The sequence below is a fragment of the Polypterus senegalus genome, chromosome 18, assembly GCF_016835505.1.
Source record: "Polypterus senegalus isolate Bchr_013 chromosome 18, ASM1683550v1, whole genome shotgun sequence".
In the NCBI taxonomy this organism is placed as follows: Eukaryota; Metazoa; Chordata; class Cladistia; order Polypteriformes; family Polypteridae; genus Polypterus; species Polypterus senegalus.
In genome coordinates this window covers 51772685-51788749 of record NC_053171.1, presented here as the reverse complement: position 1 = coordinate 51788749, position 16065 = coordinate 51772685, and the positions used below count along the sequence as shown (strand labels likewise).

Genomic DNA, 16065 nt, shown 5'->3' with positions numbered 1-16065 from the left:
TGTCAGGAGTGATTTGTGACAAGATGGGTATCAGCAAGAGTGAAAGGGAAGGTCTTCAGGACGATAGTGAGACCAGTTATGTTATATTGTTGGAGATGGTGGCACTGACCAGAAAGCAGGAGACAGAGCTGGAGGTAGCAGAGTTAAAGATACTGGGTGTAACGAGGATAGGTATGATTAGGAACGAGTACATTAGAGGGTCAGCTCAGGTTGGGCAGTTGGGAGACAAAGTCATAGAGGCGAGGTTCTATTGGTTTGGACATGTGCAGAGGAGAGATGCTGAGTGTATTAGGAGAAGGATGTTAAGGATAGAGCCGCCAGGGAAGAGGAAAAGAGGAAGACCTAAGAGAAGGTTTATGGATGTGGTGAGAGAAGACATGCAGGTGATGGGTGTAACAGAACAAGAGGACAAGGATAGGAAGATGTGGAAGAAGATGACCCGCTGTGGCAACCCCTAACGGGAGCAGCCAAAAGAAGAAGATGGAAATTATTACTTTATATGTGTTATTTTTTCATTTAATTCAATTCATTTCAGTTTATTTTTGTATAGCACTCTTCACTGAGAGCTGACTGTGAACACTGTAACTGGTTTACAGGTTAAATACAATAGCAAACTTTATTAATTAGTAATTAGTCATCCATCCATTTTCTAACCCGCTGAATCCGTATACAGGGTCACGGGGGTCTGCTGGAGCCAATCCCAGCCAACACAGGGCACAAGGCAGGAACCAATCCTGGGCAGGGTGCCAACCCACCGCAGGACACACACAAACACACCCACACACCAAGCACACACTAGGGCCAATTTAGAATCGCCAATCCACCTAACCTGCATGTCTTTGGATTGTGGGAGGAAACCGGAGCGCCCGGAGGAAACCCACGCAGACACGGGGAGAACATGCAAACTCCACGCAGGGAGGACCCGGGAAGCGAACCCGGGTCTCCTAACTGCGAGGAGCAGCGCTACCACTGCGCCACCGTGCCGCCCTAATTAGTAATTACCTAATTAATATTCAAAGTCAAAGATTTACTTAAAAACATAGTTTGAAATTGAATAGCATAAATAGAGCCCAACACTTTCTCTCTATTAATAACTGGTTTAACTCTAGCCAGTAACAATGGGGGAGAGGAAAATAAAATCTCACTTGGCATCATCAAGGGTAAAATAAACTCATGTGGGGTAAATGGTCAATTCTAAGTGAGAAAGTCAAAGACAAAGTCAGACACAGTTAGAGTCATAGAGACCTTGGCCAACTAGCCATGCATACCCTGCTGGCCATTCTACACTAGAGTCTGAGCTTTGCTACCCAATGTGAAGACAGAATCCAAGGCTCCCATGATCTCAGATAACTTCCCATGGGCAGGGGATCAGCTTGGAAGTTTGCAGTGGCACAAAATTCCAAAAAGGGAAACCAGATAGGGGAGGGTTAGTAGCAGTTTATAATTATTGTATTACTTACTGTATATTTTTATACAAATGACTATCACAATGAGATTTACAGCTGATCAGTCGCTGTACTCGGGGTATGCCAGACTAAACTTGTGAGTCTTCATCTGTGACTGGTGGGACATTTCTGATATGAGCACAAACATCATTCCACAGCTTCAGAGCCTTCTAACTTAAAGCTCAACCTCCCACTGTTATTTTATTAATCCCTGGAATTATAACTAGACCGGCACCCTGACATCGTAATGTGTGCTCTGCTGTATTTTCAGATAGGTTAATTGAGCCTCAGATAATTAAGGCTTTGTATGTTGTGACTGCTGGACAAAATAGCACAAGCTGAGCATCCCCATTCAGCAAACCAAGCAAACAAAAATCGTGCATGTTGGCACCAATATAAAATATTGTTTACAGCCGAGCAAAAAATAAAAAATAAAATAAATAAAGGTGTCTCACGTTAGGCAGGCTTGGGATAGCTCGAAGGAGTTCAAGGTTGGATTCTGAGTCCAAAATCAGACGCCATTTCCTGAGGATTGTCATGTTTTATAGAGCCCCGACAGGGCTTTAAACTGTGCTCTTGTTTAGGGCTGCCAGTTAGCCTGGTACTTGCATGTTGCAGGGAACCCACATAGCAGCAGGGAGATTGCGTGCAGTCTTGGGTATGACTGAGCTAGGGACCGGGATTCAATCTGTTGGGCAGGAGCTCCACCCCGAAAGAAACCCAGGGCTAAAACAAGTTCATGTTCAAAATATTTAAACTGAATTGTTAAGGTAAAAATAATCAAAATTTTAGTTTGTGTTTTTTTTTTGCTTTTTGTTTGCAAAACACTCTAAAGAAGTTGCTGTTTTAAGAACTGTTCTGTGCTTAAAAGGCTTTAGAAGGTTTATTGCTCTGCCTCATTAAATAACTTTTGAATATCTTATTTAATACGGGGCTTTGCCCCCTGCTCACTTCGCTCACCAAGCTCCTGGCCTGCGCTACACGCCAGCCACTTCACGTCTCTGCCACTTGCGTATGTGGATTTCACTTTCACCAAACAAATCTTTTAATTCTTGCAGATAAGCCTCTTCATTGGGAAGAAACACTACTTTTCCCTGATGGCAACACAAATTATACGATCCACAAGTCTCCAACTTAAAGTTTAAAGCCTTACAATATCTACATACTTCTGTCATATCACCTATGTCTATATATTTGATCTCTTTTTGCTGTTCCGTTATTTCATCGAGTAATAATTTCCATTTGTTTGCACTAATGCAATCTTTACTATCATTTTTTTGAGACTTTCAAATTTGAGAACTTTCATTATCTCTGACCTGCTCTGCATGTGTATCGTGCCAACATTTTTGAATGCTTTACGACGTTCTACTTTGTCATCTACTTTTTTGCCTTTTACTTCTGGTCCAGGGCGTGTTAAATCTCTTGGCATAAAGTCACGTCTTATCCCAGGATTTTTTTTTATATAATAGAGAGATTTATTGTTGCAAGATTTTTTAGATTTAAAACACACATGTATCAATAACATTGCTGTTATTGTAAACCCGTCTATAGACATACAATTTTAAATGCAATCATATAAAATCTGCACCCAGACAATGCAGTGTGCTTTAACTTCACCTTTAGTGAGACTTGTGTTGGACTTAAGTGGTGATGTGTGTGAATAAAGAATGGGACCAAAATATCCTCTGAGAGCGACTTCTCCCAACCATCCAAGAACAGTTTCGTGACCAACAATGAATAATCCAGCATGATGGGGCACCGGGCCAGAAGGCAAAAGCGAGAATTAAGTGGCTCAGGGAACAAAATATCGAAATTTTGGGTCCATGACCAGGAAACTCCCCAAACCTGAATCCCATTGAGAACTTGTGTTCAATCCTCAAGAGACGGGTGGACAAACAAAAAAACACCAATTCTGACAAACTCCAAGCATTGATTCTGCAAGAATGGGCTGCCATCAGTCAGGATTTGGCTCACAAGTTGTTTGCCAGCATGCCAGGGTGAATTGCAGAGGTCATGAAAAAGAAAGAAGGGCCAACACTGTAAATATTGACTCTTTCCATAAATGTAATGTCATTGTCAATAAAAGCCTTTGAAACTTATGAAATTCTTGGAATTCTACTTCAGTACACCATTGAAACATCTGACAAAAAGATCTAAAAACAGTGAAGAAGCACACTTTGTGAAAATTAATACTTGTGTCATTCTCAAAACTTTTGGCCATGACTGGATATGGTATATAGTGCCTTTCATATGTATCTATCTATCTATCTATCTATCTATCTATCTATCTATCTATCTATCTATCTATCTATCTATTATATAGTGCCTTTCATATCTATCTATCTATCTATCTATCTATCTATCTATCTATCTATCTATCTATTATATAGTGCCTTTCATATCTATCTATCTATCTATCTATCTATCTATCTATCTATCTATCTATCTATCTATCTATCTAGGCACTCAAGAGTAGTGACAATTTGCCTGTTAATTACCACCTACAAGTAACCATTTCAGTTCACTGTGTATTTGACAATAAAGACTGCACACTGGTAGCACTGCTGCATCAGAACAAAGAGACAGAGGTTCAAGTCCTGGGTTCCCCCTGCCCAGAGTTTGCATCTCTGGTGTATGTGTTGGTTTCTATGCAGGTAATATGGATTGGTGTTTTTAAATTGGCCATTAGTGTATCTGTGTGTGTTAATCCTGTAGTGGTCTGATGTTCCATCCACGCGTTGTTCGTGGCTTGCACCAAGCACTTGCTGAGATTGGCTCCAGCTGTCATGTGACCCTGCTCAGCATTAAAGGTTTAGAAGATGGATAAATGATGGACCGAGACCCTCCAGTTGCTCCCGAGTCCTATTCATCCTAGATGGGATGACATCAGTGCACAAACTCACAGACTTGCACTTCCACACAGGCTTAACAATTGCAGTAGCACAACAAACACGTGTATGTGGGGTTTGGCAAAAGACACACACAGGCCTGAGAAAGATGTTCAAGGTTCACCTTGTCAGCACTGCCCACCAATCCAGCCACTGTGCCACCAGGCTTTGTCATAGCTGTGTGCATACAGCATCGTCAGCATTGCTAAATATACTCAAACATAAACAAGAAAAAGGTAAAAAATGAACAAGGGTTACTTTGACAAATCGTATTATTTACACTGTTATTTATCATTGCGACCCTTCCATTGGACTATAATGGTCCCCCTAAGAAGATAAAGTGAGGGCTGAGATTACCAATTGTGTAATTTGAAACTTCCTTCATTAATTCATAACTTCATCTTAAGAGGAGCAATTTGCCCATCCTCCTCCATTTCACCTGCTTAGTCACAGGAAGGCGGCGCTATCCGGGCAGCACCAGGTGTGAGGCAGGAATCATCACCAAATAGGGAGCAAGTCCATTGCAAAGCCCAGACAGTAATCAGTGCGTCTCTAATATGCGAAGACAACTCATCAGCATACAGGAAGAAGGCATGCAATCCACACATGCAACAAATGGGCTCACTTGGTTTGGCAATTGTGTAATTGCGAGCCTCACAGCCTGGCACATGGAAGTAGGGAGAACATGCAGTCTGCACATAAGTAGTGCTTGGGCACAGGATCGAACCCCAGAATCTGGGCACTTTTTAAACCCGGTGATTATTATGAACACAATAGTTCCTAAAAGTCAATGAACATCAAAGCTGTATTTCTCATGTATTATTTTAAGTGATAAGCATTTATAAGGTTAAAATACCAAAGGTGCTGTATTAAGGAAAGGGAAATAGTCAAGTGTAATGCTCTGAACACTTGCTGCCTTCGACTAACAGATACCATGTGTCATTTTATTTTAAATTTGTATTCTGTCCCAACTGGGCAAAGCGCCCATTCCGTTGTTTCGCTGCATGAACAGCGCTCCATAGTAATTCAATTGTTTTAGTGCGAAGTCAGATTTCTTATGCTAACACGATATGCTGTTGTCAGGATGAAGTCGGTGTTTTCAGGCGCTGGCATGGGCACTGTCACTGGCACAGCCCTCTCCTGCCCCTCCCTCTCGTCCTCCGCCCAGCACATCCCTTCGAGCCCTGTCGGCGGCTGCGCTGTTCTGCGAGAGCGGGGATTGACCGGATTGTCTGCCTCTTGTCGGCTCGCTGCGCTTCACTCTCCGCATTCCGACCCCTGGTGATGTTCAGTTCGAAAGCCACGTCAATCTCACCGTCCATCTCGATGGAGCAGACGGACACGGACGCCCTGGACATCAGCACTAAGGTGCAGCTTTACGGCGTTTTGTGGAAGAAGCCCTTCGGACGGCCGTCTGCCAAGTGGTCCCGGAGGTACAGTGGGGGAGCTCGTGTGCTCTCGCGCCGTAGGGGTCCAGTGAATAATTAGCGCTCGAATCAAAAGGTTTTGAGACAGAAGAAGCGCTGCGCTGCCGGCGGCTTAGCTGTGGGACTTACGACCTTCTGCTTCGAGTCCGCTCTTCGGTGTTTTGACGCACTCTGCGTACTTTGCAGCGTATCCATTACATGCCAGTTTAGGTGAAATGTGTTTGTGTTAAACCGGCGTCCCGTCCGGGGATTGTACTAGCTTAAGTTCGGGAGACTTCAGTTCCACGTGATCTCGTAATGGACCAAGCAGGTTCAAAAGATGTTTGGATGGTTAAACAAGGTTGGCATATCAGGGAGTCCAACTTTAGGCTGCACAGTCGTCACCTTCAAATCTCTTTGATTTATCTGGTAAAATCTGTCAACGCTCAGTGCGCCATCTGGGTTCGCTCCGATTTACTGGCATTGGCATGTATGCTGCTCCAGTGCGGCTCAGTACGGCTCGGCTCGGACCGTGGATATGCCGAGGTCAGATACACGAGGGGCTCTGCAAGAGCCTCGAGGTGGACAGGCGGTGCGCACTGCCGCCACTCAGCAATTAACTGGCCTCTCTCATTGAGACGTTGGCCTACTTCCACTCCATTTTATCGTCCTACATTTACATAGGAAAAAAAAAATTGTCCCGGCATCCCCGCGCACGTTTGCTTTTGCTAAACGGTTGGGCGCTACGGTTAGTCATAGCATTGGCCACTCGGGTGAGAGCAGTGAGCTCCACGATGAGGGCACATGCGTCAAAGGACCTGCACCAAGGTAGGCCACCACTGCAAGCCATCCTAAAGGTGCTCTGTGGATCTGTCTGATGGTCTTGCTGCCAGCTGGTTGCCTGGCCAAGATACGGTCAAGGGTTCAAGCTCATCCACTAGCCCGCCAATCTATCTTCATTCTTATATAGTGCCTTTCATCTCTGTTTGTGAAATGCCTGTCAGCATTCTCATTTAGTGCCTTTCATATCTCTCATCATCCTTTTTGTATTGTGCGTGTCATATCAACATCATTTTTATGTGTTACTTTTACAATTTTGTGTATCTTCTTTATTTAACACCTTTTCCATTTATCTGTTTGATAGTGCCTTTCCTATCTGTTGTTCTATTATATAGCGCCATTCCATCCTATCTATCTCTCTGAATATCTGTCATTATTGTATTTTGCCTTTCATAGTTATTGCATCTGTTATGTAGTAACTTTCATATCCATCTATGTATTATATATCGCCTTTCATAGCTATCCATCATCATCATTTTGATAGTGCCTTTCCTATCTATCTATCTATCTATCTATCTATCTATCTATCTATCTATCTATCTATCTATCTATCTATCTATCTATCTATCTATCTATCTATCTATCTATCATATAGTGTTTGTAGTATCTCTTGCCAGTTTTATATAGTGCATTTCTACTATATTTTTATGTTTATTATATGGTACCTTTACATTCTGTCCTTTGTAAAGTGCCTGTGCTACCTATGTTGTAAATGATTGTATATAGTGCCTTTCCTGCCTATCCAGAATGACTTGCTTGCTTATTTTCATATGTCACCTGCAGACCACTACCAAGCAATCACCCTGTGAAACCCCCCAGCTGTCCTGTGCTGTTGTGTGGTTATGTTTCTTGTTTGAAATCATTGTCATTTTGCAGGTCCCTGTCGATAAAGGTGCTATATAGGCACAAGTGCTCCTGTTAGTCATGAGCCGTGTGGCAGGCCCAGTGCTATCCTCTTGCTGTCCACGTATGTCTGTTGTGTGCCTGCCTGCCTGGTGCAGATCAGTCTTCACCCTGGACACGTGGCTGCAATGTGTGTTCTATTGATTTTGCGTCATGGCTCTGGGCTGTTATTGAGCTGGCCCATCAGGTGGTCAGTGGTGCCCCACTCAAATGCTCGGTCAGTTTTGTTTTTCAGATCGATATGCATCAGCCAGCATAGCCTTGATGCGTCTGCTTTCAAGGTTATTATTTTGAGCTCACTTGGGAGAGCAAAGCCAATGTGTTGTGTACAAGAAGAGCTTCAAGAGTCGAATTGTGAAGAAGAGAGCCAAAGCTGAGGGTGGCCGGCTGAACCCGTTAATCAGGATTCGGTCGTTTAAAGGCCTCAACGTGCTGCTGTCCTGCCACCTCATCTCCCAAGCTCTTTGGCTTGAAGCCGGTGCTTGCCTTTTTGATGTCTGCCCATGGACTGTACCTGCCACTTAGTTGAGATTTAGTGGGCACGGGGAGGATCCTGCAGACCTAGTGTGCTGACATGTCATTATGAAGAAAGAAAAGGCCAGGAATAGCCTATGGCACCTCCCTTCCTGTGCTCTCGATGTGTCCAGACGCCCTGCCAGCATGCACTCTTGCCGAGACACATTGGGCAGTGCTGGCGCAACAGGCTTGTGTTTTGTCATGTGGCACATCAGCATGCACTGGTACCTCATAGCTTCAGAGTTATGGGTTCACATTGGTTTGTGGTTTGCATGTTCCCTTTGTTTCTCTGTCAGTATTTTTTTTTAACTTCAGTTCAAGTTTATGTCTCCTGGTGGGGATGCTGATAAGATACCAGCGTTCAAGACACTAAAAGAGGAGAAGATGGGTTCATATAACAGAGTAATTGAAGCCATGGCATCCTGGGAGCTGATCTGAGTGAGTGTCACCTGCTGAGAGTTAAAAATGTTGTGGTGGTGGCCTGTAATTTGGTTATGGCAATGGGCTTGTCCAGTTAAAGTGGGAGCCCAACAAACCTTGCAGTCAAGCCCTGCCTGCCCAACATACAGGCTGTGACCGCAGGTGAGCTGTCGCTCCACCTAAAATGGCGGATGTGTGTCTCAGGGAAACAGAAAACAGGTGTCTTGTGTGCTTTGAGGTCTTAAATTCACTCCATCATTACACACGTAGTCTTCCCTTGTGGGCCACACATCAAAAGGAGTAACAGGCCCGCTCTGTTAACCCAAGGGTGGAAATGAGGCTGCTGTGGAGGTGTCAGATCATTACGCCCAACCTTGTGACCTCATTGATTCTCATTGAGTTTGGTTGTCTGCTAAGAACAGTTCAGAACGCCTGGAGGCCGACTATTGAAAGTAAAAATCTAAGCCACTCATAAATCCAGAAATTACAACTTATTCAGGATGTTGGTCACATAGACATTCAAGATTCTTATAATTAGATGAATGGCGATGATGCATGTCATGTGAGTGTGGTGAATGTGAGTATACAGTTCCGTGTAGTCAGGGGTAGACATCCAAGATGATGAAGGATGAGTAGATTTGTGATGCTCCAGCTGTATGTTCATAATTTTTCCATATTCTGTAAGCTCGGTAATCAGCTGTAACTGAAGTTGGTGCCATGATGATACCCGATGCTGCGTTTCCTCTGGCACATAACAAAAAGGTGGCAGAGGTGGAAGAAGGGTACCAGAGCTCGGAAATAATTGTTGTCCCTCTTGGTCAGGTTAGGTGCAGGAGGAAGTGGCTCTGGCCATAGCAGCTCTTTTAAGTCATCTTTGGCACTCATAGACGCTGTAATGGCACGGAGACAGGCTATTACACTAGATCTGCTACTGTCACCTTCAAACGTTTGCTTCTTTGGAATCGGAACCCTGTGGTGGAAAGGTGGAGCGTCTGTTGTAGCAGTCCGAGCAGAGAGTGTACTGAGGGTGAGCTGCATGTCTTGTGTGAGCGGATCAATGTCCTCCTTCATCTCTGAACTGAGACTTCTTTTTGGAGCGAGGTTTAACTTCAGACTGAGCTGTATTGTGATCGCCTGACAGGAGTACATAGAAATCACATTCTCTCTCATTGGAGGGGCTATGGATTGTGTATGTCGACTGTGGTGGAATTGGACTTGACTGCCCTGGAAGATCTACTTGGTAATTATCTGTATAACTCAGAAGATGGACCTTACAGCAAGGGTGAACTCTGCCATATGATTCTCTGACAGTGGACATTACGCTGGCTGTGGAAAATGTTGCAGAGAAACTTTGTACAGTGGTGAGAAAATAAAAAAGTTGCAGTAGTGGACTGTCTTAATTGTTGACTTTCATTTGTACAGGATGTTTTGTAAGTGCTGCGTCAGTAACCTGTGTAATGGATTGTTTAATGTAGTTCTTTTTGAAAGACTCTTTGTGAGCATAAGGGGGCGCCACTGAGCCCCAAACCCAGGACACAGTAATACTCAACACATTATTGGAAGATATTTATTTCTCCAATACACTTCTACACAATACCTTTCAGGAAATCAGCCACAATTAAACAATTCTTCCTCCTTTCGCCTCCGTTGAGTGTTATCCACTGCCTCCCGACTCTGACACATTGATGTAAGGCCATGAGCTCCCTTTTAAGCCACTCCGGTGCTGTGCCGTGTCTCTCTGTAAGCACTTCTGTAAAGGAAATAGGGAGTTCCTCCCCTGACAGGACTGCACTTCTGCACTCCTGTCTCCCAAGCACCCTTGCAGGTGTCCCGACTGGGTTGTCAAATGAGGACCACTGCCACCCGGTGCATGGGGGATGGAACAGATCCTGACTCTCGGCTCCCACTGGTCAGCCTGTTATATCCTACTGGCCGGGCACAAAGTTATTTCTCTGTCCAACCAGACAATGCACCTGTTGTTCTGCGCTGGCATCCCAGTTCTCGTCCTACATCTTTCTTAGTGAATAGTAGGAATCAATTCATGAGAAAAAACAAATTGATTTAGAGTTTAACTGGTGTGCTAAAGAACATGCGCAATGCCATCAGCAAAGCGCATGAATGACCGTGATGCCCAGGTGCCTGCAGCCTTCCTGATCCTGAGACATTGATAGTCATGACTGGGGTGGCGTAGTGCAATGAGGACACAAACAAACAATAAGCACAGTGCATGTCATCTTTAAATAAATAACCAATATATAGTCCAATAAACACAAGTGTAAGTGAAGGTTAAAATGTTTAATAAATAAGTTCCAAGAAGAAGTTACAAGTCAGAAATCAGGTCCCCGTTTACTGTCACTCCTGCAAGCGCAGCTCGTTTCTCTCCTTCATCTCCCGTGAGACACCAGAAAGCACAATCGTCTATTAGGACCGCTTTCATCCCAGCCACCTCAGTTGGTCACCTGCTGGGATGCCCCAAAGCCTGGCACCCCCGTCATTCTTAGGTGTCTGTAGAAAGACCTTCTCTTCCTCTCGCTCCCCATGGAGCTTCTTCCCAATCGCCTGGCCTCCTTTCTGCCTCACTGGCTCAGTCTACTGATTCCATTCCCTTCCTTTCCTGCTCAGACTCCTTTTATCTCATGCGAGTGAAGCAGCGCATATACAACCAGCGGAGCTGCGCTCAGTGTCCCTGTTCATGCTAAGTGCATTTAGGCAGATACATGGATAGAGCTATATTTGTCCCCAGGGGAAAACGTTGCTTTTTTACAGAAGCTTATTAAGTAAATCAGTTAACAGGTATTTGTATAAATACTCAGGCACTATGGTGTGAACACACACGAGAATGGCTAAAAGAAAGAAAACCTCAGACCTAGTGTGTCACAGAGAGGATGTGCAGCATTGTTCAGAATGGCACTCAGTTTTGTTTTAATTTTCTCCTTTGCAGAGAGCCCACCATTTTAATTAGCTTCTTGATTTTGTATGCCTCTCATGAAGTGATGTTACCAGCCCAGCACACCACAGCACAGAGAAATCGCACTGGCCATCGCAGAGTTGTAGAAGATTAGATTATATCTGATTAATTAAGGGGCAGACTTTCCACAATCTGGCTAATCTCTTTAATGAGTGTGTGTGACATATTTAGTCTTGCTGATCGGACATAAAACGGCAATGAAAAGGCACAAGGAAAGGCAGACAGTACCGTGGTGCCCTGAAGGGGGCGCATGTGAGCCCAACAGGTGCTTGTTGCTGCTGTTCTACGCAGAGGCGCCAATAAGTTAGCGATATCAGAAAGTCAAGAGCACTGCAGCGGTCCGTTTATTTTTATTTTTTTGTTCTGACTGACTGTCAAAATGGAAGATTATACAGTATATCTAAGCTCCTTTTGTTGAAAGGTCTGTATTAAAATTGATTAAAGCATCCGAATTAACAGCTTTTAAAAACAACTAAATATTTCAATTAAGGTCATTTGTACACCACTCTATACTTTCATTTGTATTGAATGGCTATGAATTGTAGAACTGCAACGACAAATTTAAAGGACATGGAGGGTGCGGAGCAAATGCACTCTCTCCACTCTCTCTCTCGCTGCAATAAATGTAACGTTCTTTCTTAGCCAAATATGCGCCTTACCTATGTGTGTATAAAGAATGCTGATGAGATATGAAACATAATATCTAATATAATTTGGGTTCATATACTGTATTTGTAAATCTGACTGTGAAGGAGTCAGTGCCTCACCAGCCATGAACCTCACTGCATGTCACTAATCATTGATGTGAATCAAGTACTTGTAGGAATGGACGGCCACTACATCCACTCCTGAAATGTGACTGGACATGGAGGCTCTTTGGTGTGGCCAAAGTCAGTAACCAATTCCTTGATTTTGGTGATGTTAAGATGCATAAAATTGTCTTTGCACTAAGAAACAAAGTTCTCCACTTCTCTCCTCTGTCTCATCCCTTTTTATCAACACACCGCATAAGTGCAGAATCATTGGACAGTTTCTGCAAATGACATGACCTGGTGTTATATTTCTAGTCTGAGGTGTACAAAGTGAAGAGAAATGGAGACAGGACTGTTCCTTGTGGTGCTCCAGTGTTGCTGACATCCGTATCAGAAACATAGTCCTTGAGTCTCACAAACTGCCTGATAGTCCATTATCCAGGACACAGATAGCTCATCCGCCTGCATATCTCTGAGTTTACCGCCTTACAGGAATGGCTGGATGGTATTGAAGGCACTAGAGAAATAAAAAAAGATCATCTTCACAGTGGTGCCAGCTTTCTCCATGTGAGAATAAGCCTTGTGGAGCAGACAGATAGTTGCATCCTCCACTACAATCTTTGTCTGACAGGCAAACCACAGGGGGTACAGGTGGTCTACCACAAGAGGACTCGTATATCCCAGGACCAGCCTCTCAAAGGTCTTCATGATGTGAGACGTAAGTGCCACTGGTCACTAGTCAATAGGGGATGAGGTGTCTGCCTTCTTTGAATCAGGAACAATGCAGGACGTTTTCCACAGAAGTGGCACTTTCTGAAGCCTTAGGGAGAAACTGAATAGGTGATGGGGGACAACCCAAAGTTGGTGAGCACAGGCCTTAAGAACTCGAGGACTGACACCATCTGGTGTGTAGCTTTCTCAGTTGTCTCCTTACTTGGTCTTCAGTTATGGGCAGTCCACACTTATGGTCAGAGGTGGACTTGTCCAGGTGATATGGTAGGAATTGCTGATGTAGTAGGGATGGTGTGGGGAGACTACTGATCATTGGAAGAAAGTGGCAATCTAGGAATCTGTAAAAAAAAAAAAAAAAAAAGAAATTGCTTTAGGGTGTTAGTTTTGTCCACATCCACTTCTAGCTCCTGAGCCCTGAGTTGCTTGAGTCTAGTAATTATGCTCAGACCATTCCTGACATCCTTCATGCTATTCTGAGTGAGTTTATTTATTTATTTTAGCTTTGTAAGCTTCCTTCCACCCATTATTAGCACATACATTCATCCGATTTCAGGTAGTCGCGCCATTTCTCACTGAATCGCACTGTTTTTATTGCTGGAATACTGCACTTTGACAGACCCTTAATGCTCTTCACCACAGTGATACCATCCACCAACTTCATCTAGATGTGTAAAGAGCATGTGAAAGAATCGCTCATGTGATTCATGATTCTCTGCCATTAAATCAGCAAATAAGAACTCTATCACTGATTATTCTCTTGTTCTTGCTCATCATACAGCACATTTACATATATTGTAATTTTTAATTGTTATATAGTTTGTTATTAGACTTGTTTTAAACAGAATATATAAACAATATTAAAAATAATGAATTTATGTCCCTTTGTACATTCAATAAATTATTCACACAACACTGAACCTTATAAAAATATTATTTCCATAATGCCTCACTGCATATGGAAGAGCAGGTGCTTGGCTGTTACTACTGCAAATGTATGACTCCATACTTTGGAGATCTTTGCTTTTCTCTCATCCAGTGTCTCCACCATTTGTTATTTGTGGAAAGTGTTTTCATCACACAGATTATTCTTTATCAATGACATTGATTGATTATTGCAGTCCTAGTTTATATTCATTAATGACTTTCAAAATCCATTTCATCCATCCATTATCCAACCCGCTGTATCCTAACTACAGGGTCACAGGGCGCAAGGCAGGAAACAAACCTTGGACAGGGAGCACCACCAAGCTACAATTTAGACTCACCAATGCACCTAACCTGCATGTCTTTGGACTGTGGCAGGAAACCCACGCAGACACGGGGAGAACAAGCAAACTCCACGCAGGGAGGACCCGGGAAGCTCCTAACTGCGAGGTAGCAGCGCTTCCACTGCGCCACCCAATCCATTTCATTTGCTCCCAACCGTCGGGTGTGCGTGCATGGGTAGGCGTGCGTCGAATATATTTTGAGCTTTATTTTCTCATTTATTTTAAACAGGATCTGCTTTAAAATTGCAACTTGTCCTAAAAATAGCCAAGCAAAACCGTAATGTGGATGATCTGAAGTGGAGAATGGCCAGCTTCAGGCTGCTGAGCTTATAAATGCTCCGTGATGAGCCTCCTAAAGAACATGTCTATTGTATAGTGAGTGACCACCAGAGGGCGCTGATGCATCGTAACATGAGGTCTTTAACAACTCCAGCACGCAGGATGCCTTTACCGAAATCATTTCAATAACGAAGATGTTGAGAAGGTCACGACAGCGCTTTCAGCTGGCCAAGACACCAGTTGTATCCAACTGCAGAGCAGCAGCAGCAGCAGCAGCAAACATCAGCATAGCCTCGAGCGGGCACCTCAGGTCAGTCCTCAGCAGTGGGCCTCCATCCCTCCTGAATATCCCGTAGTAAACAAAACGGTCTTTCTGGGGCCCCACGCCTTATACGTCTGGAGTCACCCGATCTAAGTGGGGGGTTCTGTTGCCTTGTTGTCACCATCTTGCAGGGTTCAGTTATTCCCTGTCATCTTCCAATTCCCTTATGAGGTGTGGGTATATCTAACTGTAGAAAAAAGCAGAATACACATTTGGAGGCATTGGGACTGGTCCTGACTGGGAGGTACCATTAAATATAACAAGGGCCTCATTTGGCTGTCTCTTTCTCTCTCTCTTATATAATATCTATCTATCAGTGTGGTGCTGAGGTGTCACCCGTCGCATGGCTTCACTCGGGTCCTAATCTGGGATCTTGAGGTGCTTTGTCATGTGGTGGGTACAGCAATATGCTGTATCGGCGCATGCTTCTATCTATCTATCTATCTATCTATCTATCTATCTATCTATCTATCTATCTATCTATCTATCTATCTATCTTATATTGTGACTTTCATCTCTACTATCATTCTTTTCATATTGTGCCTTTCCTATCCGTCAATCTATCTATCACAATTTTTGTGCAGTGGCTTTAATATTTATCATCATCATTATGATTCTTACATAGTACATTTCTGTTGATCTTATAGCGCCTTTCATGTCTCTTTGTGAATCACATATACTCCATATCTATTTATCATTTTTTTATATGCAGTGCATTTCACATCTTTATTATAGTGACTTTCACACCTTCCTGTTACATAGTGGGTTTGATAGCTATGTAGTGTCATTGGTAACTGTTTAATTATATCTATTATGTAGTGACTTTGACATGTATGACTTTTATACCTATATAATCTAATATATAGTGCCTTTCACATCATATTTGTTATAGAATGACTTTGCCATTTATCTGTCTTTTACATATAGCCCCTTTTATATCTATATTACACAGTGGTTTATATCTATATCTATTAAATTATGTCTTTCACATGTATTATCTTCATCTCGGTATATGATAGAGTGCCTTTCATATCTATCTTTTTTCCTGTCTGTCTAGTTATTTTATATAGTGCCTTTCATATCCTATCTGTCAGTTGAATTTGAGCTCAAGCCATTCATTTGTGGAAATCCCTAAAGGGAGCAGCCGAAAGAAGAAGAAGAAGAAGAAGAAGAAGAAGCAGCTCTGATATCCGTCTGTTATGTGTGTCCAAGTGTGTGGACACTCCAGTATTCACAGTTTTAATTACACCTCTACTGCACTTTCTGAGCTCAGTTTTTCAAGTGTTTGACCAATGCAGGAACTGGTCCTGGACAGGCCACCACTTT

At 43.3% G+C, this 16065-nt stretch overlaps 1 protein-coding gene across 2 annotated transcripts in view; it reads left to right on the top strand.

Moving 5' to 3' along the window:
- The first annotated feature begins 5523 nt into the window (after positions 1-5523).
- plekhd1 (pleckstrin homology domain containing, family D (with coiled-coil domains) member 1) overlaps positions 5524-16065 on the top strand; it is a 91436-nt gene continuing 80894 nt past the window's right edge. The window contains exon 1 of one of the 2 annotated variants that reach the window (XM_039741749.1): positions 5524-5766. In XM_039741749.1, the coding sequence (XP_039597683.1) occupies positions 5618-5766 (149 nt within the window). In that variant the 5' untranslated portion in view covers positions 5524-5617. Of the gene's footprint in view, positions 5767-14519; positions 14728-16065 lie in introns of those variants that run through there. The other variant, XM_039741750.1, reaches the window with a different exon arrangement.